At 46.3% G+C, this 22,631-nt stretch overlaps 1 protein-coding gene across 2 annotated transcripts in view; it reads right to left on the bottom strand.

The window, feature by feature from the left end:
- Positions 1-21,986, bottom strand: part of LOC120762061 (ubiquitin carboxyl-terminal hydrolase 12-like) — a 31,276-nt gene extending 9,290 nt beyond the window's left edge. The window contains exons 1-5 of one of the 2 annotated variants that reach the window (XM_040084074.1): positions 21,874-21,986; positions 7,800-7,880; positions 2,818-2,891; positions 1,813-2,039; positions 531-607 (exon numbers count right to left, since the gene is read on the bottom strand). In XM_040084074.1, coding sequence (XP_039940008.1) covers positions 531-607; positions 1,813-2,039; positions 2,818-2,891; positions 7,800-7,825 — 404 coding nt within the window. In that variant the 5' untranslated portion in view covers positions 7,826-7,880; positions 21,874-21,986. Of the gene's footprint in view, positions 1-530; positions 608-1,812; positions 2,040-2,817; positions 3,032-7,799; positions 7,881-21,873 lie in introns of both variants that reach the window. The other variant, XM_040084073.1, reaches the window with a different exon arrangement.
- Positions 21,987-22,631: the final 645 nt, after the last annotated feature.

Raw genomic sequence — 22,631 nt, 5'->3', positions numbered from 1 at the left:
GGCAGAAATTAAATGTTCACATCTACAGCCATTAAGTAGCAAAGTCTGGATGTTCCTTCAGCTCCCAGCAATTACAGATCCATTATCAGCTATTAAATGCCAGATGCTGGACGCAAATTAAATATCCAAGCAGCTGATAAGCCTTGGATCCAGCAGACAAACACATGGAGGAAATGTCTATCAGGAAAAACCAAACTGACCCTAAACATCAGGGCCAGGCAACTGGAATTCAGTAAGAATACGAAAATAATCACGAATTTATTGAGAAACCAAACACTGCATGTTTATTTTTGATAAAGCCCGATTGTGTGATGTAACAAATTCAAGCCCCCACAAAAGAAAGGGAAAATCAATTTTAGCTACTGCTAGTATTTATTAACTACTAAAACCCACTAAGAAAGCTTCCAAAGCTCACAATATTTTACCACGTGTCAAAGCCTACAACTGCTGCACCAGATAATAACTAATCCAGGCTCTTCCCTGCTGACCAGGGCAGGTATTTTTTTTCATTCCCAAAGAATTCTGTTTACCTTAGACAGTGTGTAATTGATGTATTTTGTTCCACATCAACCGAGAGGTCCAGAAAGTCCTCATCTTTGCTGCTAACCTTGAAAAAAAAACATAATAAGAAGAGATATTTGGTAACGATTTAGAGCTGGCAGATTTCTTTTAACCATTTCTGGAATGGTGCAATGGGATTAAAAATAAATGTAGACACATGCAAAGAGGCCTTTTCTTGAGGTAAACTGAAAGTGATTAAATAATCTGATGTGGTGTTAAAATCTGAAGAGAAGCATTAAAAATAAAGGCAACAATAACAAAACAAAACCAAAAACCCACGGAAAAAAAGCACAACCCCCCAAACCTTTTCTCATGAAACATCTCTTTCCCTCGAGACTTCAAGGCACATCTGATTATTGCACTGGCAAAGCCAGGTTTAACCACTCAGAGCTCTCAGTGGAGAGGCTTTAACCACATTCCATTTTCTCTGCAGCCCGATGCAGCTTCCTGCTGCAGTTCAGGGCGTAAGAGTCGATACTCAGAGGCAAGGCAGAAAGAGGCAGATGGCTCCTCAATTAAATGGGTTAGCAGGGAGGAAAACCATCTTGCCATTTGTGGAACAGTCACATTTCATTGCAAAAACCTTGAGACAGAATCCAATTAATGTCATTTTTAGAGCTTCTCCTCACCACATAGCCATAACTTTAGATTTTAAACGCCAAGAACAGTCTTTTCTGTTGTAATCACTCCTTGGGTTTTTTATTTCTCTCCCCATCTGGGTTTTCATTTTTTTTTTTTTTTTAGCAATTTAGCTATTAAATCAGAGCATATGACTAACTACAAACCCCTGGTCTGAAGGTGGTGTGCTGCTAATTCTGGACTTCATGCCTCTGGTTTTGCTCTCAGAGAGGCCAAGGACCAGCACCGAGCACAGAATTCCAGTTCAAGCAACTCAGTTCATCCCAGAGTTAAATTAAGAGCAACCCTCACGCAGAAACACAACATAAACCTCTCAATCACTGACACAGGGAATAACATGGAGACAAAAAGGCAGCGTGGATCAGCCAGGTGCAGCTGCCTCGATGGAAACAGGGAGGAGAAACAGGGAAAACACTGAGCTTCTTCTAGGCAACATACCTTAATGAGCATTGCTTTGAACATAGGGTCCTAAAATAGGCTATGCTCCATATTTTAACAGAGACAGTGCAATTTCATCTACCCTAATGAATGACAAAGGGTGCTCAGTGTCAGGGAAACCAATCCAGAAGCTGGGAGAAAGCTAAAGAGGTGTGGTTTTGGTGGTGCACGTACAGCCTCACAGTTAAGACATCTGGTTTCATTGGTTAGTGTTCCTTGGAAGATTTCATGGACCCACGTCAGATCGGGCTTGTCTCCTTCTTCACTCTCAATGCTGCCATTCTGGAGCTTCCCATTCTGCTTCTCCTGCTTCTTCTCCTCTTGCAGCAAGTCAGCAATAGTGTTCAGTAAGTAGTTTAGGAATTCGTGTGCATCCTGCTGCATGTAATTATCAAATAATTCTGGAAAGAAGAGAGGCGGGAGAATGAGCAACTACAGACACGGCCCAACACCAGGTCACTGTGGTTTTTTCCCTTCCTTCCTCTCCCCTGTAACACAGCTCTGGTGGCACTGGTGAGTTTGGGAAGAATTGCAGTTTGTCGCTCTCTCAATGATTATCCTCAGGTTGCAAGAAACAAACAGCTGAAAAATACCCTTAAGGAAACTTAGTGTGGCCATCTGAACTGAAGGAGACCGTGATTGGTTTGGGGTTTTTGGTAGTTTTTTCTCTTCTTTTCTTTGGAGAGAAATAAAGAAATTCAGATGTGTTGCCTTGGGCCACTGGTTCATTAAGTCCAGCGCCAAGGGGCAAAAATCCCCAACAGGAAGTTTGTTATCTTCTCAAAGTCAAGCAGAGAGGATAAATCAACAGCCAGAACTTTTCCTCACCAAATACCCATGGAAATAACCACCAGTTCTGATCCTAAGGAATTTATCCTAGCACAAATGCAAGAGAACAGTCTAGGAGTGGCTGGGTCTCCTGTCAGAGCTCATGAGAGCGTGGAGCAATGACCTGGAGTGTGCTCTGCCCCTCTAGGGAACACCACACCAGTGGGAACATCTGGACACGTCCAAGTCCAGAAACACAGACACTGAAGGGGTGAACTTCACACCACAAAAAATTTTCGAGAAACCTGACAATTCAGACTCCAAAAGAAACCCGAACTGAACATTTTACATCCTTAAAAACGCATTAAAAAAAACCCAAAAACCCCCCCAAAAAATCGCTTATTCATTTACCATTTTCTTTCCTCAAGCGGGAAATAAATTTCTTGGGTGGGATGACTCCCACCTTCTTCTTTTGCGTGGCAATACTGTTGAAGAGATCAGAGAGGCAGGTCAGGAGGCTTTCCTTCTTTCGGGGCTGCACCTTGTACGCCAAAACTTTTTCCCGAAACGGCCGACAAAAATAAAGTGCCTGTAAGACTGAGTTGCAGTAGCAGGTATTGCCGAACTGGTCAAAAAAAACAAAACAAACAAACAAAACAGAACAGAAGGAGAACAAAGGGGTTTGGATTAGGGCTGTCAAAAAGGAATGGCAGGAAGAGTTTATTAAGAATGTCACACAGTGAAATTGGAGGAGTCACCCGGCAGAGCTCATTTACTGGGAAATACTGGTTGGAATGGGGGAAAATTGGTTGGAATGGGGAAATACTGGTTGGAATGGGGAAATACTGGTTGGAATGGGGAAATACTGGTTGGAATGGGGAAATACTGGTTGGAATGGGGGAAAATACTGCTTGGAATGGGGGAAAATACTGCTTGGAACGGGGGAAAATACTGCTTGGAACGGGGGAAAATACTGCTTGGAACGGGGGAAAATACTGCTTGGAACGGGGGAAAATACTGCTTGGAACGGGGGAAAATACTGCTTGGAACGGGGGAAAATACTGCTTGGAACGGGGGAAAATACTGCTTGGAACGGGGGAAAATACTGCTTGGAACGGGGGAAATACTGCTTGGAACGGGGGAATACTGCTTGGAATGGGGGAATACTGCTTGGAATGGGGGAATACTGGTTGGAATGGGGGGAAATACTGGTTGGAAGGGGGGAAAATACTGCTTGGAACGGGGGAAAAGACTGCTTGGAACGGGGGAAAAGACTGCTTGGAACGGGGGAATACTGCTTGGAATGGGGGAATACTGGTTGGAATGGGGGAATACTGGTTGGAATGGGGGAATACTGGTTGGAATGGGGGAAATACTGGTTGGAATGGGGGAAATACTGGTTGGAATGGGGGAAATACTGGTTGGAATGGGGGAAATACTGGTTGGAATGGGGGGAAAATACTGGTTGGTACGGGGGAAATACTGGTTGGAATGGGGGAATACTGGTTGGAATGGGGGAAATACTGGTTGGAATGGGGGAAATGCTGGTTGGAATGGGGGAAATGCTGGTTGGAATGGGGGAAATGCTGGTTGGAATGGGGGAAATGCTGGTTGGAATGGGGGAAATGCTGGTTGGAATGGGGGAAATGCTGGTTGGAACGGGGGAAATGCTGGTTGGAACGGGGGAAATGCTGGTTGGAACGGGGGAAATGCTGGTTGGAATGGGGGGAAATACTGGTTGGAATGGGGGGAAATACTGGTTGGAATGGGGGGAAATACTGGTTGGAATGGGGGGAAATACTGGTTGGAATGGGGGGAAATACTGGTTGGAATGGGGGGGAAATACTGGTTGGAATGGGGGGAAATACTGGTTGGAATGGGGGGAAATACTGGTTGGAATGGGGGGAAATACTGGTTGGAATGGGGAAATACTGGCTGGAATGGGGAAATACTGGCTGGAATGGGGGAAATACTGGTTGGAATGGGAAAATACTGGTTGGAATGGGAAAATACTGGTTGGAATGGGAAAATACTGGTTGGAATGGGAAAATACTGGTTGGAATGGGAAAATACTGGTTGGAACGGGGGAAATACTGGTTGGAACGGGGGAAAATACTGCTTGGAACGGGGGAAAATACTGGTTGGAACGGGGGAAAATACTGGTTGGAACGGGGGAAAATACTGGTTGGAACGGGGGAAAATACTGGTTGGAATGGGGGAAATACTGGTTGGAACGGGGGAAATACTGGTTGGAACGGGGGAAAATACTGGTTGGAACGGGGGAAAATACTGGTTGGAACGGGGGAAAATACTGGTTGGAACGGGGGAAAATACTGGTTGGAACGGGGGAAAATACTGGTTGGAACGGGGGAAAATACTGGTTGGAACGGGGGAAAATACTGGTTGGAATGGGGGAAATACTGGTTGGAACGGGGAAAATACTGGTTGGAACGGGGAAAATACTGGTTGGAACGGGGAAAATACTGGTTGGAATGGGGGAAAATACTGGTTGGAATGGGGGAAAATACTGGTTGGAATGGGGGAAAATACTGGTTGGAACGGGGGGAAATACTGGTTGGAATGGGGAAATACTGGTTGGAATGGGGGGAAATACTGGTTGGAATGGGGAAATACTGGTTGGAATGGGGAAAATACTGGTTGGAATGGGGGAAAATACTGGTTGGAATGGGGGGAAATACCGGTTGGAATGGGGGAAATACTGGTTGGAATGGGGGAAATACTGGTTGGAATGGGGGAAATACTGGTTGGAATGGGGGAAATACTGGTTGGAATGGGGGGAAATACTGGTTGGAATGGGGGGAAATACTGGTTGGAATGGGGGGAAATACCGGTTGGAATGGGGGGAAATACCGGTTGGAATGGGGGGAAATACCGGTTGGAATGGGGGGAAATACCGGTTGGAATGGGGGGAAATACCGGTTGGAATGGGGGGAAATGCTGAGCCCTGTGACAGCATGGGAAGGGAGAGGAGACAACACTCACAGGGTACTGGGAATACACAGAAAATGTAATTAAGGGTTCAGCAAACAATCCAAGTTTGTGGAGACACGACACTACTCATCATCCTAAGAGTAGAGAGCCTTCTGGGGAGAGGTACCAAGAGCACTGAACAAATAAAGAATAAATTTCACAAAATATTTGAAGTTGGAAGGGATCCCCAAAGATCATGGAGTTACCAACACTCTGCTCCGTCCAACAGTGGCAAAATGCATTATAAATTAACAATAAAATCACTATTTCCCGCTCATAATGGAATGTTTTGAGCAGCACGTGATGCAGGGCCATGCAGAGAGCAGCTGGTTTGCATCTGGACTGTGTGAGGGCACAGATAAGGCCTTGCAGAGGCTGCTCCCTGTGGCTGAGCAAGGAGGGACACCAGGAAATCAGCTTATCACCCACAACAACATCCCAGGGCTTCAGAGCCGCTGCTCTGCAATTTACTGGGCTGGGGCTTCAAAAAGGGGAGACAAGTTCTGCGTTTGCCAGTCCCCAGATAATCAGTAACAAGTTTCTGCACCCCAAGAGCAAGGTATTTTAAATAAACCAAAAAAGCTTAAAGTCTGGCGACAGAGCAGACAGGTTTTAAGTGATGCACTGAGACACGGCCACTGTTCACCCAAATTTGGTGTGAGCACTGCAGCAGAATGCTTTCAAGCTAATAATCACTTTGACTGAAACAGAAAATGAACACCTGAATTTATAGAGCTCAAAAGGTCACAGATTACAGCTACAGTAACATTGATTTACACCATGTGCAAACAACAGGGAACGACAGTTAAAACTCATTGACGTGAGGAAAAGAAATATGGAAACTAAACAAACACATGAGTTAGGAGAGAATCACTCACATGCTTGTTAGTGACCTAGAAAAACAAAGAAGCAGCACGCTAAATAAATCTGCACGCAACACAAAATGGGCATCTGAAGGCTTATTTGAAGATAGGAGCTTCTTAAAATGAAAATTGAGATGAAATCCTGCAGTGACACCATTGTGCTTTAGTAAATATAAACTATTTTTAAGTTTCCCACACATTCTGCAGTGGCTTTAGACACAGTTTAACAGAGTCAGGTTGCTTTAGCTCACTGTTCCAAAAATTAAATTACTATCCAACCCAAAGTTTTGGCTTCCATTGCCCACGAGTTCAACACCTGATGGCGTTTGCAGTGCAATCACACATTTCCAGCACTGATGGTGAAGCCAGGAAACTTCCCTCTTCAAAATGCTCCAATTAATTTCAAGCCATGAAAGAACCAGAAATAACTGCAGAGAAAGCTCAGCGGAACAACGGCATGAAAACACCACCCTCAAGAAAACCAACTGCAAGAAATGAAGCACAGCAGTGTTAGTCCTGCTTTGTCCTTCAAAACAGAGAATGGAGGGGGCTCTGATAATTCTGGTTATTTTTAGGAGGCTGTTTTTCTTCTCCACACCATTCAGTGCTCTGCTATTTCTGTTACAATTCCATTTTTGCCATTACGGTGCAAACCCCAGCAGCTTTGGAATGGCCACCAACACTCTGCTTAGGGGACAGAATTCTGCGTGTTTGGGTAAACGGGTGTCTGAAATATAAACTGCCAGAAACCCAAACAAAGTCAATTAACTGGGTCTCTAATGAGCTCAATAAATATCACTTAGTTGGCCTTACTTGGGGTGTGAAGAGATGGAGCACCTCCCAGCTCTCGACACAACCTTGACGACCAGCACACAGAAATAATTCTGTTTCTAGTGAGTTCTGCCAAAATTGCGTTTTCCCCTCATAAATAGGATGCCACAGAACCACTGCTGCTCTGAACTAAGCAGGATCAACATCCTCTGCACAATTAATGCAGGCAGACTACGCTCCAGCCCCACAAACTACAAAAATTCAGCTTTTTGGAGGGTTCAGGGCTGCCAAAAATCCAGAAGAGTATTATTACATGAAGGAATTATCCACCCAGCCCATGTCATTCATCTCCTGCACAAAACTTCCACTCCTCCCACCAGAGGGGTGTTTTTAGAAAAGTAACACATTTTCATTTTAAAACCTCCCCTGCACTGCAGCATGAGTGGAAAATCTTCTCTGGAACAGCATATGAACAATGGACACGCTTTATTATCTCCAATTTTCTAGCTAAATATTAAAATCTTGGAATTAGAAATGTACTGGAGGAGGAAGGGCTCTCTCAGAGACTTTACAAGAAATGCATTTCTTTTTCTGTGTTTCAGATGAAATGATTTCTTGGTTAATAAGCACACTGCAGGACGTGGTGTCTGCGCTCAGTCCCCTCTAAGTGAGAAGCTCTCATCAATCAAGTTCTCAGAGAATCCTGTTAAGCTCCAAATTAGGATGTGAATTAAAACCCAGAGTTTTAAGCACAGAAAATTCACTTACATTGACCAAGCCAAAATAATGCTCATTCACAGGGAACTGCTCAGGACCAATCTCTTTCTCCAAAGCAGAGGCATTGGCGCCCTACAAAAAAACAATGTTTATGTTAGAGAAAATACAAATTTCCTTTAAAAACCCAAAGCTTAGGAAATAATTTGCTTCCATTGAAAATCAGGATTTCGTGTTTGCCGTGTTCTTCAGAATTAAATGAATATGATGCTTTATTATCATAAATGCACCAAGGTTTCATTTAAAATCTCCACCCCATCGGCCAAAATTAATTAACTGATCTAACAGAAGGGTTTTCCACATTTGAGTTTATTTGGAAATAACCACAATCAACTGTTCTCACTTAAAACACCACGTTGGCCACAATGACCTAGAAACAGCAACTCAATTTAGTCAAGAATGCGCTGTAAAAATAAAGAGACTTATCCTGTATTTATCTAGCTTGATTTTGCAAAATACTATGGACAAGTGAAGTTTTTGATTACGAACTCCCAGAAGAATGGAAATGAGAGTTTTATCACATCTCAGATCACCTGGAAGTGCTTTGGCTTTGCTACCTTTAATTTCAGGGTGGTGTATGAAGCTCACAGGGCATTTTGACACGTCCTTGAGTTTCCAGCAGTACAATGAGGAAGGAATTTGCTGTTTTAGATACAACTGAAAAATACCACTGCTCTTATTTGGCACGTAAAGTGACAACTAAAGCGTTCCAATGTTTTATTTTGAATTTTAACTTGGTTCACTTTATATTCAAAATGGTCTCTTCATCTATTTCCATTTTCAATCCAATACCTTATGGATGGGAGTATTTTTGGGATTTGTACCTTCCCTCATTCCTCTCCACCCTGCTCTTTAATGTTTCCTGCTGGTGCTCCAACAATCCTGAGCTCCTTCGACGCAGAATCCAAACACTTTGGATTCCTAATTCTGTTTTAAATGCCCAGGTCACTGCAGCTCTAACCTTGTCCACACAGAAATCCTTCTGCACAGGTGAGCCAACCTTCAGACACCTCAGAAAAGCATTAAACCAAACATTACAGTCCAGCAAAACTCAATTAATTCCCCTGAAGCTACCGATGCTTTTTAATTGCTGAGCAAACATTTCCAACCTCCCCCTATTAATATAAATCACAAGCAGAGACTGCAAGGACAGTTCCATCCAGATAGTTTTTAACAGAGAAATAACGAAAAATTTCCTTAAAAAGCAGGAGAGAAACCAAGAAATAATGTGGTTTACCAGTTGTAGCTGGACGTCCCCCATCAGATTTACAGTGAGTTACATTTCTCAAAACTGATAAAACGAGGCAGGCTCAGAACTGGGTACTCCAAACCCCACAAAACACTCCCAGGGTGCTGACAGATTTACAAGCAGAGCTCTGCTCAAGCAGCAATTACACACAACATTTCTGAGGCATCAGTGCCAGTTCAGGCAGCTCCTTTCATTTGTTTCCTTGCAGCCATTCCCTGCTTCCAAAGAGCTCTTTTTTCCTCCAATATCTCCCCCCAAAAAACCTAAATCAAACCTAAAAAGAAAGATTTGCTGACAGGGGTCTCTCCAAGGGCTGCCTCAACTCTGCACTCCCACTGCTCTGATCCACACTGCCTTTGGGAAATGGTGTAATTGGAGATGATCATCAAAATTCCAGGGAAACGCACAAGAGGTGAAAATTCTGGGATTTTCAGCCTGGAAATCAAAATCAGCTCCTGCTGAGGTTGCTTTGCTCTTCCGTGCTGCATGTTTGGAGATTAGGAAAGGAGGATTTGTAAATCCTGTGAGCTTGTGAAGTTCAGTTCCAATTTCAATTTCTTTGGAGTTTCCTCGTCCCCTCCATGATCTCCAATATTTTATTAGGGAAACACTGGAGAAAAACCCATTAAAGGAGGTACCAAACCTCAGAGAACCAGCGAAACCTGACAGCCCAAATGCTCCAGTTGGAAAGCAACACATGGAATAAATACCTGAATAAATATATAAAACCATAAGAACTGGAATTTTTAATAAAACTATGATATAAAGAATTGAATAACCTACCATAATCCAAGGTTGTCAACCAAATCACCAACTTGTATTTAACCTGACAGGTTACAGGTGAGTTTTTTTCTAAGTGCTTCCTTGTATTTATTGCCCAAACTTTATAAATTTGGGTAAATTAAACTGCAGAGGCAGATTAAAAAATTAAGATTTCCTTAATAAATTAGATTCCATTGAAGGTATTATTTACAACTGCAGTTGTAGATGCCTCATCCCTGGAAGTGTTCAAGGCCAGGCTGGAGCAACCTGGGACAGTGGGAAGTGCCCATGGAATGGGATGAGTTTTAAGGTCCCTTCCAAACCAAATCATTCTGGGATGATTCTAAATTTTCTTGCCAGAAAATATTTTAAATCCATAAAATCATAAAAAACCCAAAACAGGACTCAAAGCACTTGTGGGAGGAATCAAAAGAAACCACGGATTAACCTTAAATAGTTCTGAAGATGCAAACTTGCAAATTAAATAGTGGAAAAGCTCCAGGAAATGCAATGCCCAGCATTCCATGGAAAAATAACTCCCTTGCAGAAGCACAGATGGAGTCAATGTCCAGGAGAACTGCACTAAACCAGGATACAGCAGGGGAAAATCACTTTATGGTGAGGACACCACCTGGTTACGTTTTGGGATAAGGTCCAGAACTGCAGCCAAAGTCCAGCTCCTCCCAGACAGGGAACTTTGTAACTCAATTAACAATTAGCCAATTAACCCAGTGCAGATGAAACTGTCAGTTGTCACACCCCAGCTAAAAGATTTTCCCATCTGCCACAGATCACAGGAGTATTTCCTCACGAGAAACAATCCGTACTTCATCATTTCGGAAATATAAAAGTCACTCCTTGTCTAGAATTAAAAATCTAACTGAAGTGGAAAGTGCCCATAATATGAAAATTTATTTTATTATTTGGGGAGTTAGAAATGCACTTCTTTAGGGTGCCACTGCCCAAGCATTCTGCATCTTGTGGCACTTTGCACACCTAAAAGCAGAAGAAAATCAATAAGAGTTTTGCCAAGCTCTGTCACATCCTGCAGGAGCAACAAGAAATGCCATGAAAAAAAAAATCCCTCGTCCATAGCAATTGAGTTTGCTTGGCACAGAACAGCTAAGCAAACATTCAAAACTAAAATACAGATGAATATAAAGATGAACGCAGGAGATTGGAACTGACTTCTCACTGCTAGAGCAAAGCAAACAAATGAATGTTTGAACAACCCCAGAAGTGCATCTTTGAGCTCTGTGAGGTGCAAGGAAATGCTCTCAAGGAACTGTTCTGCTTCAGGACCATCAAACGCTGGCTGTGAGCAGGAATAAACCCAATTTATACAACACACAATCAGGCCAGGAGGAAAACCTCCCCCTCATTTAACTACGCGCTAATTGTGACCGACCGACACAATGAGATGTGAACTCAGCGCTTTCAGAGCGCTGGGGGAGGTGACAACGGAAGTTTCAGCACTTGGAAGCAGGATTTTCAATTTTCTGGATATTCCTGGGACTCCGAGTGTTGTCTCAGAGCTCCCCTCTTCTGTTCACACCCCACTCACTGGCTGTGCTTCCACAGTTCTGGAATTATCTGGAATTATCAAACAGGAAAATGCAGGAATGCCTGGCCCATCTCAACTATCACCACCTCAGCAGGAATGCACACAGCTGAGAATGGCCAAGAAACCCCTCAAAAACCAACGATGAAATATTTCCTGTCATAGCTGCAGTCGTTTTACTTTATGCATTTCAGCTAATTAAAAGAAGGATCTATCCAAGAACATTTGTGCCCACTGAAAAGAACACCCTTAAAAAAATCTAATACACCAAATATTAAAGTTATCAAACAACAGCACAGGGAACTGTTAATATTCAAGTTTTCCTCACTTTCTCATACCAACACAGTGAGGGACATCACACCAATATCTTGATTTCAAAATGTAAGAAAAGGCTGGATGTGGCACCCAGGGCTCTGGGCTGGTGACAAGGGGGGGACTGGCAGGTCAGACTCGATGATCCTGGAGGTCTTTTCCAGCCTAAATGATTCTGGGATTCTATTCCATGCTCAGATCTGGATGAGATACAGAGAAAACAGCATTGGGGTAAACTAATATTTACCTAGAGAACACCCAAGGCAAGTTTTGTTGGATTTTTTAAAGAAAAGGGATGTGAAAAGAGCAGTTTCCCTGAGGGAGCTGTCGAACCAAACCATACTGAGGCAGTGATCTCACAGTATTTCTGAAATTTTAACTGAGTAACCCATCAAAACCAGAAGAGAGATCTATCAACTCTTCCAGCTTCTAGGCTCTGAGTGATTTTTGCTCAGTAGAGAAGTTTTAAAGATTTATTTCCAATTCAATGCACCATGCAAGTGGAATAAATAGCAGTAGACTTCTGTTTCTTAGCCAGTGGTAAAACACTGCAGCACCAAAAGGAGATCACAGAGAACGTTATTGCTCTTTTTAGCAAAAAAAATTCCTATTCCTGCAAAGAAAATGAGCATTCTGCATAGCCTAGATTTAATTGATTTCAGAAACTGGAAATGTATCCAGTTTCCAGAGGCTTCAATACTTGGTGACCTTAAACTTACCGGATTTGTAATTTTTCTTACAGACAAAATGCTCAGAGGTTGCATTCACTTATCTGACAGGAATCAGAGGAATGCTCAGTTTCCTCTGTATTATATTTAATTAGCTTTATGGTAGAAATTGCAATTAGGCTCTGGGTTGAAGAGTTCTGGTGAAGCTGTGGATGAATAAAAGCTGGGAGTGATTAAGAACAAACCCCAGAGCTCAGAACGGGAGCTGCTGTCAGCTGAGAATTCCACATTTCCAGCATCCCTGTGGTTCCTGCTTCAAGTTACAACCTCTTCCCTTTTCAGCAATATGAGTTTTACTAAGTTTCAGTGAAATCCTGATGCACCACAAACCTTGGCTGAGAATCAGTGGACTGTTATTACAGACTACCTAATTTTTTTACCCCGAACCAACACTTTCCCACTTGGCTGGAATCCACATTTCCGCTCCCAAATATCTGCTTCCTGCTGCTCTGGAGGTAACTCTGCACATGTGAGGATGGTTAGAAAAGCAGAAAGAAGGGTGTGAGGAGACCTTGTGAGCGTGGAGCAGCTGCTGCTGCAGCTCCAGGAAAAAAAAGGACCAAAATTAGCACAAGCCTGGGTCAGGATCCTCACTGTTATTCTGAGCTCTTGTCAAAATAATCAGGTCAGTGCTGTGGTGCTGCTCAGCAAACAGAGAGAGACGGAGCTGGAAAATGAGAGAAAAACCCACAGAACAGAGAAAAGAGCCATGAGTGGGAAGATCCCACTGCCCTGAGAGTTCATGGCATTCACCTCTGACAAATCCTGAGGGGCTCTAATTACACAGGTTTGGAATTGCAGTGGGTTTAGAACCATTCCATAACCAATATAGCTCAATATAATGACAAAAAAGACTCAAGATCTCTTTGGTGTCATTGACAGAGGCAGAAATTCAGGAAGACTTGTCAAACAAATGCTTCATGAGGTTTTAACTTAAGGTTTTTAACAGGGATGAAGCAGCTGCTGAAGTACAAGGGACTTACCTAAAATGGTGAAGTCCTTCCAACCTTTCCAAAAATACAACTACAAACTTACAGTTTGGTCTTTTTATCAGTATTGATCCTGCCAAAATCTACAAGAAGTCAATTTTTTTTTTTGGTTAAAGTTTGCTGTGCTTATTTTGGGCACTCCACTACTTCAGATGGACACGGATAAATACACATACCCTAAATAGATGCTCCATTTACAGTTCATCTGTGGGCAGTGGCAGATTGTCAAAGAGGACTTTCTAAAATCTGGATGTGTCTCCTAAAATTTCAGAAAAATTTCTATCTGTTCATCGTATCCTGTTCAAACTGTAGCTCTCTATGCTTGCCTCCACCCTTCAGCTGCTTTAGGCCTGTCTAAAACACACCCAAGACTAATTAATCCCATTAGCTCACTTTTAACAATCAGTTAATTTAAAGCCCTCTCCAATACAGCCCATGCAAATTAGAAGATTCAGCCTTTCTTTAAGAACAATTACTATTATTTTAGCTCAGTACAAAAGATTAATTTTCCACATATACCTGATTTTTACCCATTTCTTTCTTTGCAATGAATCTAATTCAGTTCAAATGAAGGAACTAAAGGCTCATAACTCAGGGTATCTCTAACCTTTCCCTGCAGCTGGGTTCACACCCAGAAGCTGTGTAGCATCACTGGAGTATAAACCTGATGAAATAAAATCCCTGAGGATGTTCTGGTTTGGACTCCACACAATCCCAATTCCTGGACTGGAACCAGCTGCTTCCCACTGAGCACCTGCCTGCAAAAGACATTTCCCTTAAAGAAATGCAAAAAAAGGGGAAAATACCTACAGGATTTCAGTGTCCAGAACATGCCTGGTGCACAAGTACTGCTCTCTAATTACTCATTTGGCTGTTTCCTTTTAACAGCCAAGAGCAGGAGAAGATTTAGCACTGAAAACAAGCTGGGAAGCAGCCTTCAGGTCGTGTGGAAAGGCTCCAAGGGAAACCATCGTGCAGCACTCCAGATTAGAGCTGCTTAAATCCACTGCTGAGGAGTTGTTTTAAGAGTGAATAAACAAATCAAAACAAAAAGGGGGAAAAAAAAAAAAAAGAACAAGTAGGCCAAGCCAGAGCTACTTAAAACCTTTCAGGAAAGAAATCTGCATGAGCTGATGCAGAAGTCTGCCTGCACTTGCTGTAATTGCTGAGATAATACTTCCAGCTTCAGGACTATTCAAATTACCCTAGGGGGAAGTGGAAATGGAGCAGATTGGGGTTGTACTGCTGCAGATTTATAGAACACACTGTCATGGTTTTCTAAACACAGATTAGATGTTGCTTTCCCCATCCTTTAAAACTCCTTGGCTGTGGAGTACCGAAGTCAGATAAAAAGAGTTGTCAGCTCAGGGTTTGAAAGGATCCCTTTTCAGGGAAGGCTGTCTGTGTTCCAGGCATAACAAATTACTGTAAATTGAACCTTGGATTGCAGCACTTTGCCTGCATAAGCACTCCAAACAAACTGATAATCCTGAGAGGAGCAGTGTCACAGACCATCCAAGGCTCCACGCTTCCGAAATCTTCCTCCTGGAAAGGCTGTGCCCATTTCCAGTAGGGAGGAAAGCTCCCAGAGCACCCTGAATGCTGCCATGTCACCCAGAGAAACTCCAAAGTGCTGCATTTCTGAGCAAGTTTCCTCCTCTGAAGCCTTAATTGGAGTGGTTGTAAATCAAAGAATGCGGGGTGCTTTGTAAACTCCACCAAGTACATGTTTATTCCATGAGGAGCTGGTCCTGCAAGGTCCACAGGACCCACACCTCCCAAAGGCAAAGCAGCAGGGCCCACACTCTTGTGAAACCCTCTCATTTTATGCTCTACAAGTGAGGTTGCAAAGCTGGGCTCCACTGAAAAGAACATGTGGAAAGGATGCTGGAGAAAGGGCAGGAAAAACAGAACCACTACTTAGTGCTGACCTTTGTCAGCAGCTCATTCCCCTCCTCAGGGCACTGCCTCCCACACCACCACTACTCCCAGTCCATCCCAGCTCATTCCAGTCCATCCCAGCCTTCTCAGGCACTGCCTCCCACACCACCACTGCTCCCAGTCCATCCCAGCCTTCTCAGGCACTGCCTCCCACACCACCACTGCTCCCAGTCCATCCCAGCCTTCTCAGGCACTGCCTCCCACACCACCACTGCTCCCAGTCCATCCCAGCTCATCCCAGCCTTCTCAGGCACTGCCTCCCACACCACCACTGCTCCCAGTCCATCCCAGCTCATCCCAGCCTTCTCAGGCACTGCCTCCCACACCACCACTGCTCCCAGTCCATCCCAGTCCATCCCAGCCTCCTCAGGCACTGCCTCCCACACCACCACTGCTCCCAGTCCATCCCAGTTCATTCCAGCCTCCTCAGGCACTGCCTCCCACACCACCACTGCTCCCAGTCCATCCCAGCTCATTCCAGCCTCCTCAGGCACTGCCTCCCACATCACCACTGCTCCCAGTCCATCCCACTCCATTCCAGCCTCCTCAGGCACTGCCTCCCACACCACCACTGCTCCCAGTCCATCCCAGCCTTCTCAGGCACTGCCTCCCACACCACCACTGCTCCCAGTCCATCCCAGTTCATTCCAGCCTCCTCAGGCACTGCCTCCCACACCACCACTGCTCCCAGTCCATCCCAGCTCATCCCAGTCCATCCCAGCCTCCTCAGGCACTGCCTCCCACACCACCACTGCTCCCAGTCCATCCCAGCTCATCCCAGTCCATCCCAGCCTCCTCAGGCACTGCCTCCCACACCACCACTGCTCCCAGTCCATCCCAGCTCATTCCAGTCCATCCCAGCCTTCTCAGGCACTGCCTCCCACACCACCACTGCTCCCAGTTCATCCCAGTTCATCCCAGTTCATCCCAGTCCATTCCAGCCTTCTCAGGCACTGCCTCCCACACCACCACTGCTCCCAGTCCATCCCAGTCCATCCCAGCCTTCTCAGGCACTGCCTCCCACACCACCACTGTTCCCAGTCCATCCCAGCTCATTCCAGCCTTCTCAGGCACTGCCTCCCACACCACCACTGCTCCCAGTCCATCCCAGTTCATTCCAGCCTCCCACATCACCACTGCTCCCAGTCCATCCCAGCCTCCCACACCACCACTGCTCCCAGCTCACCCCCGGATTTCTCCACCCACAAGATTGCTCCCGACCTTGTGCTTCTCCCAGTGCCCCAGTGACACACAGAGGAGTGGAGGCTTTGCCAGCACAGCTCTCAGGGATTCTGCAGAGAACAAACACAAACAGCTCCCAGCTGTGCAAGGCCCCGGTGTTTCACCAGCACTGCTCTTTTGGGAGCTGGCAGAGATTCTGTCAGGAGCCTCACACATCAAACAGTGCAGGGACAATGCTGTGGAGAGTGAGGAACTGGATGTTGAGGGAGGGCAAGGATTTATAAGTGGGTTTATATTTAATTTATAAACTGGCTGTAACTTCAGACATTACAAAGGCACAGAGCAGTAAAATTCAGCTGTGGGGCAAATCAACGTGTCTGGATGGGAAAATATATTCACAGCTCAGTGCATGGCAGGTTAAGTGGATAAATCATGGAATAGTTTAGGTTGGAAGGGACCTTAGAGCTCACCCACTGTCACCTCCTGCCATGGCAGGGACACCTCCCACTGTCCCAGGCTGCTTCAACCCCAATGTCCAGCCTGGCCTTGGGCGCTGCCAGGGATCCAGGGGCAGCCACAGCTGCTCTGGGCACCCTGTGCCAGGGCTTTGCCACCCTTAATGGGAAAAATTCCTTCCTTTCTAGTCGAATTCAACCCACTTTTAGTTTCAAATCATTCCCTCCTGCCCTTTCATAACAAAGTTTATCCCCAACTGTTTTACAAGCCCACTTTAAGTACCCACTATAAAAGGAGCTCAAAGTATAAAACACAACATAGAAACAAACCATAATGAAGTACAGTGCTGCCTTTATTTTGGCAGCAAGGGCAGGAATCCCCCAAACTGACATCTGCTGGAGCAAGCACTGAAAGCCATTTCTTTTTTAATAGCAGCAAGACAGCGAGTGATGTGCGTGTAAACAGATGAACCCAAGGCAGTAAAAGCCTTTGCTCTAAATCCTGATTAAAGAACCAAACAGAGATTCAATAACACAGAGCACACCTTGAAGAAGCTACACTTATTTTAGCATCTTTCCCCAGGTGTTCACACTTCATTTTTAAATGGTAGCAGCTCTGAAGTACAAGTCCTCTAATATAATCAGTGTCCACTTTGAACAAATGAACCATGGAGAGCCCAGTTCCCTCAACTCCATGGCACAACACAGTTGGGATCTCTCTTGACCTCTCATTTTCCTGAGGACAATTAAAGCATGAAATTTTAAAAGTTCGTAGACAGTCAAAGGAGACACCAGAACAGCACAGAAGCTCAGTGACATGCTCAGGACTCCTGTAAAATCCTAAAGCTCGCTCCGAGGGAACCTGTGTGGCCCACCTGTACTGCAGCCTGGCTCTGCTTCCAGCCCCCAACTGCAGTGATAAACACCCACCACACACAGCATTACACCAGAACACAAACCACAGCTGGGAAAACCTCGAAGCGACCTCCTCCCTGCTTTCCAAAGGGTTGTGCATTTCTTTCCCCCCATAAAAAAGTTATACTCAGTTATTCTCAGGCTGGGTTTGAAGCGCAAAGATGAGTATTTTGTTTCTTTCAGCTTAAGTCAATCAAGAAGCAGACCGCTGCTGGAGACAGAAATCTGCTTAGCCAGCCCTACTTCCACCCTCCCTTCTTCCAGTGATAAAAAGAAATGCTATAAACGCTAATTCTCTGATAAAGCCAACCCAAAGTCCTACAGCTACAGGTGACATTTCACACCAGGGACACCACAGCCCTGCCTGAGCTGCCCAGCGTAAATTATTCAGGTGGCAAATGGAAATAAATGTGTGACTTATAAACGCTGCAGCCACCTCCCCTCCAGCACTAAGTTAATAACTATGGCCTGATTCAGAGCACGTCAGGTTACCCCCAATTTGTAGCCTGGATTGGAGTTCTTCAGGCACGTCCTACTGGTTTAACAAACAATTAAGACATGAATCCTGAGGAAGTGGCCCTAATTGCCTGCAAAGTAACAATATTCTGCTCACAGCTGACTACAGACTCCTCACAAGCTGCCAGACAGGAAAAGCCTAGCTCTGGGCTTTGCACCTTGCTCCATTCTCAAGTTCTGGTCTCCTTCTCCAAAAGTTCTGTCAATTCAACAAAATCCTCAAGTTCTGCCCCAAATACTCAATTCTACAACTGTCTCAGAGCACAGCAAACATATGCTGAGCCAGAGGACGCAGTCAGATCCACGGAATTCTGCCCACCTCAGCCAACAGAGGACTCCACCTGCTCACCCCAGAGCCAGATACCCCTTTAAACACTTTGAAAACGGCAACTGTAGATTTTTTTTATGCAAGATGCCTCAGCAGTGCTCTCTGTTTCCATTTCCCTCAATCCTGCAGCTGCCTGCAAAGAGAAGGAAAAACCCCCAGAGCAAAGCGAAGGGCTGTGACACCGAAGCAGAGCTGGGGCAGCGGCTCCCGTGTTTTCCATGTGGCGTCAGCAGCCTCCCCCAGCCATGAATCACACCCAAAGGAACAAGCCCTGCTCCATCCCAGCTGTCCCGGCCAGGCTGCAGCTGCCACATGGATGTGATGAAATCCTGGAAAAGGGACCAGGAAATGCCCTCACCCCGAGGCACAGCAGAGATGATCCTCGCTGAGCCATGGGAAGTTATTTTAGGGAGGGGGAGATGATTCAAGTTCAACCTCATTACCGGCGGCTAATGAGTTCAGGCTCGGAATTTCATTTTTAAAGAGGAATTGGAGAGGAATGGAGCGGTTGAGAAGAATCACAGAATCACAGAATAATGAGGTTGGAAGAGACCTCTAAGATCATCAAGTCCAACCTATGCCTTAACACCTCAACTAGACTATAGCACTAAGTGCCATGTCCAGTCTTTTTTTAAACACATCCAGAGATGGTGACTCCACCACCTCCCTGGGAAGACAATTCCAGTGCTTTATTAGTCTTTCAGTGAAAAATTTTTTCCTAATATCTAACCTGTACCTTCCCTGACGTAGCTTGAGACTGTGTCCCCTTGTTCTGTCAGCTGCTGCCCGGTGGAAGAGACCGACCCCCACCTGTCTACAACCTCCCTTCAAGAAGTTGTAGAGAGTGATAAGGTCACCTCTAAGCCTCCTCTTCTCCAGACTAAACAACCCCAGCTCCTTCAAACGTTCCTCATAGGGCTTGTGTTCCAAGCCCCTCACCAGCCTCGTTGCCCTCCTCTGGACACGCTCAAGCATCTCAATATCCTTCCTAAACTGAGGGGCCCAGAACTGGACACAGTACTCAAGATGTGGTCAAGGAACAGCAGTCCCTGTGATGCCAAAGGGAGTGACAATGTCACAAACCTGGGTCTGCCCTTTCCAGCCTGGAACACAGATGATGGCTGGAAATGTTGGTAAAAAAATGCACATTTTACTAAAAAAGTAAGTAAGGTCCTGTACAATCACTATTGGCATAATCCTGAAGAAAGCACTTCCCAAAGGGACTCTGTTCACGTATTTCAATGTTTTCATAAAGGAGGCTCAGGTTTTTCACACACCTTTATGACAAACCAAAGAGTATTTTTACTTGCTGGACATGCAAATAAAGTGATCCAGTTTTAAAATCCAGCACCCAGACTTTCATTTCCTGGGCTAGACGAGGGAATAAATGTAAATATTGACAGTAAGTTTAGCCAAGATACACATGCACCTAAAACACTGATGCTGACAGGTTCCACAGAGTTTGATTAAGCTGCTAATTAAGAAATTTGGAAGCCCGTTTCATGCAATTATTTAGAGCTACCAGCACTGCTCTACAGTTTCTGCACAGAACTGAAACAGCAAATTCTCCACTTGAAACACAGTGAGGAGAATCTGCCTCCCCAGAGCTGCAACACAGAAAAGTTTCTTGAAAAAGAAACTTCAGGAAGGGGAGAGGGAGGCCACAAGCACCTGCCCATCTTCCATCCACTATCCCAACCAAAATCCAGGCAAGCACAGGAGCAAAAACATAAAAACCCCACTGGGATGTGCTCAGGTGTGGCTGCACAGCCACAGGGAAACGCTCTGCCTTCCATGTGCCCTCTCAATCCCAGGCTCAGCCAGCTGCTCTCGGGAATGCATCCCAAATATTCCATGGATTGAGTCAATCCCTCACCTCCAGGGTGCAGAACTGCAGAGCAAAGTCGTGACTCACCTCTCCTAGCCCTGATCTCACCTGTGCCTGTGACGGGCAATTCAAAAATACAAATCGTGGAGAAAAAAAGCCCAACATTTAGTGAGATAAAGTCCTGGGAAGTCTTCTCCCAAAGACTTCCAGTGAGGTCTCTGTGGGCAGGGCTTTGAAAAGGAAAGATGAATGTCTCCTGCCAGGGGTGTGAACCTGCAAGTGCCCAGTCTGTACTGGGCTCAGCTCAGCTGGGCTTGCAGTTAAACGGGGAGTCAGCACCTGCAGGGAAAAGTAGGAAAATCCTGTTCCTTTTCCATGCAGCTGAAAACAGAGCCAGTAAATCCGTGTGCACCAGTCCCTGCAGAGACTGCAGAGGGGAGCTGCACACCTGCCCTTGGAGCAATGAAAACGTGGGATTTGAAAACCAAACTGCTCCAGGTGGGCACCCCCAGCCTGACCCTCTGCTGGACTGGGGAATTCCAGCCCCTGCTGGAGCTCGGCACTCCTCCCAGAAGGTTCTCAGCGCAGTTTTTGGTGTTTCTACCGGCTGCGAGATTTCCCTGTGAGTCAGCTCCGCTCCGGCACCGGCCCAACCACTTGCTGGGCTTTATTTACACAGCGGCGTAACTTCATTAAAAATTCTGCATAATCACGCAATTACCAGCCTGCCTCTTTCCCTGGCAGCAGGGACGGTCCCCGGGACACGCATGCACGTGGAGCGATTGCAGAGCTTTGATAAACGAGTAGAACAAGTTTAAAATGAACTCGGTTATCGCAACAACCGGCTACGACCCGGGCACAAGGCCAATCAACGCTCGATAATTCCTTTTCTCTCCGAAAGGCAGCACCCACCGGGCCGAAAAACATTTCAGGGCACACGCGGCAGCAGACACACCCACCGGGAGCGCTGGGTTCGCGTTTGTGCCGAGCCTCCCAACCTTTCCCACCCGGGATTTCAGACCGATTATCCCAAATCCCTCCGAGCCCCGGCCAGCCGGCCCCCACGCTCAGGCCGGCCACGGCTCCCCGGGTTACCCCCGCCCTTCCCCGGCACGGCCGCTCCGCCCCGGCCCCCTCAGACACCCGGTGCCGGCGGCGGGGCCTCCCGTAGCGATGGCTCCGAAGCACTTTTGCCGCTCGCACGGCGCCGGGGCGCGGCAGGCGGCCCTTCCCCGCCACTCGGCGCGGGGTACAAGGCCGGGTCTCCCTCAGGAGCGGCCGGGCGGCCGCGGGGGCTCTCACCATGGTACAGACGGCGGCGAGTCTCCGCACCGTCACCAGCGCCTCCATCCGCCCCCGGCCGCCGCCATCTTGGGCCGCGACTGACAGCGCCAGCTGCGCACCCGATAACCGGCCCGGCCTGTGCGCCGCCCAACCTGCGCCGCCCGTGCCGCGCAACAACCGTTCCGAGGCGTTCTCGGTCCGGGGGGGTCGGGCTGGGAACGGGGTCGGGATCGGGATAGGAACGGGATCGGGATGGGATCGAAACGGGGTAGGATCGGGATAGAAACGGGATCGGGATGGGAACGGGATCGGGATGGGATCGAAACTGGATAGGAATGGGATAGGGATAGAAACGGGATCGGGATAGGAACAGGATCGGGATAGAAACGGGATCGGGATGGGAACGGGATCGGGATGGGATCGAAACTGGATAGGAATGGGATAGGGATGGGATCAGGATCGGGCTGGGAACAGGATCAGGATCGAAACGGGATCGGGATCAGGATCGGGATAGGAACGGGATGGGATTGGGATAGAAACAGGATCGGGATCAGGATCAGGATGGGAACAGGATAGGGATTGGGATCAGAATGGGATCGGGATGGGAACAGGATGGGATCGAGATTGGGACAGGGATAGGAATGGGAATGGGCTAGGGATTGGGATAGGGATCGGGATGGGAATGAGATGGGATCGGGATGGGAATGAGATGGGATTGGGATGGGAATGAGATTGGGATAAGGATGGGATTGGGATCGGGATGGGATTGGGATCAG

The sequence above is a fragment of the Hirundo rustica genome, chromosome 21 (assembly GCF_015227805.2).
Source record: "Hirundo rustica isolate bHirRus1 chromosome 21, bHirRus1.pri.v3, whole genome shotgun sequence".
Classification (NCBI taxonomy): Eukaryota; Metazoa; Chordata; class Aves; order Passeriformes; family Hirundinidae; genus Hirundo; species Hirundo rustica.
This window is presented reverse-complemented; position numbering and strand designations above follow the sequence as displayed.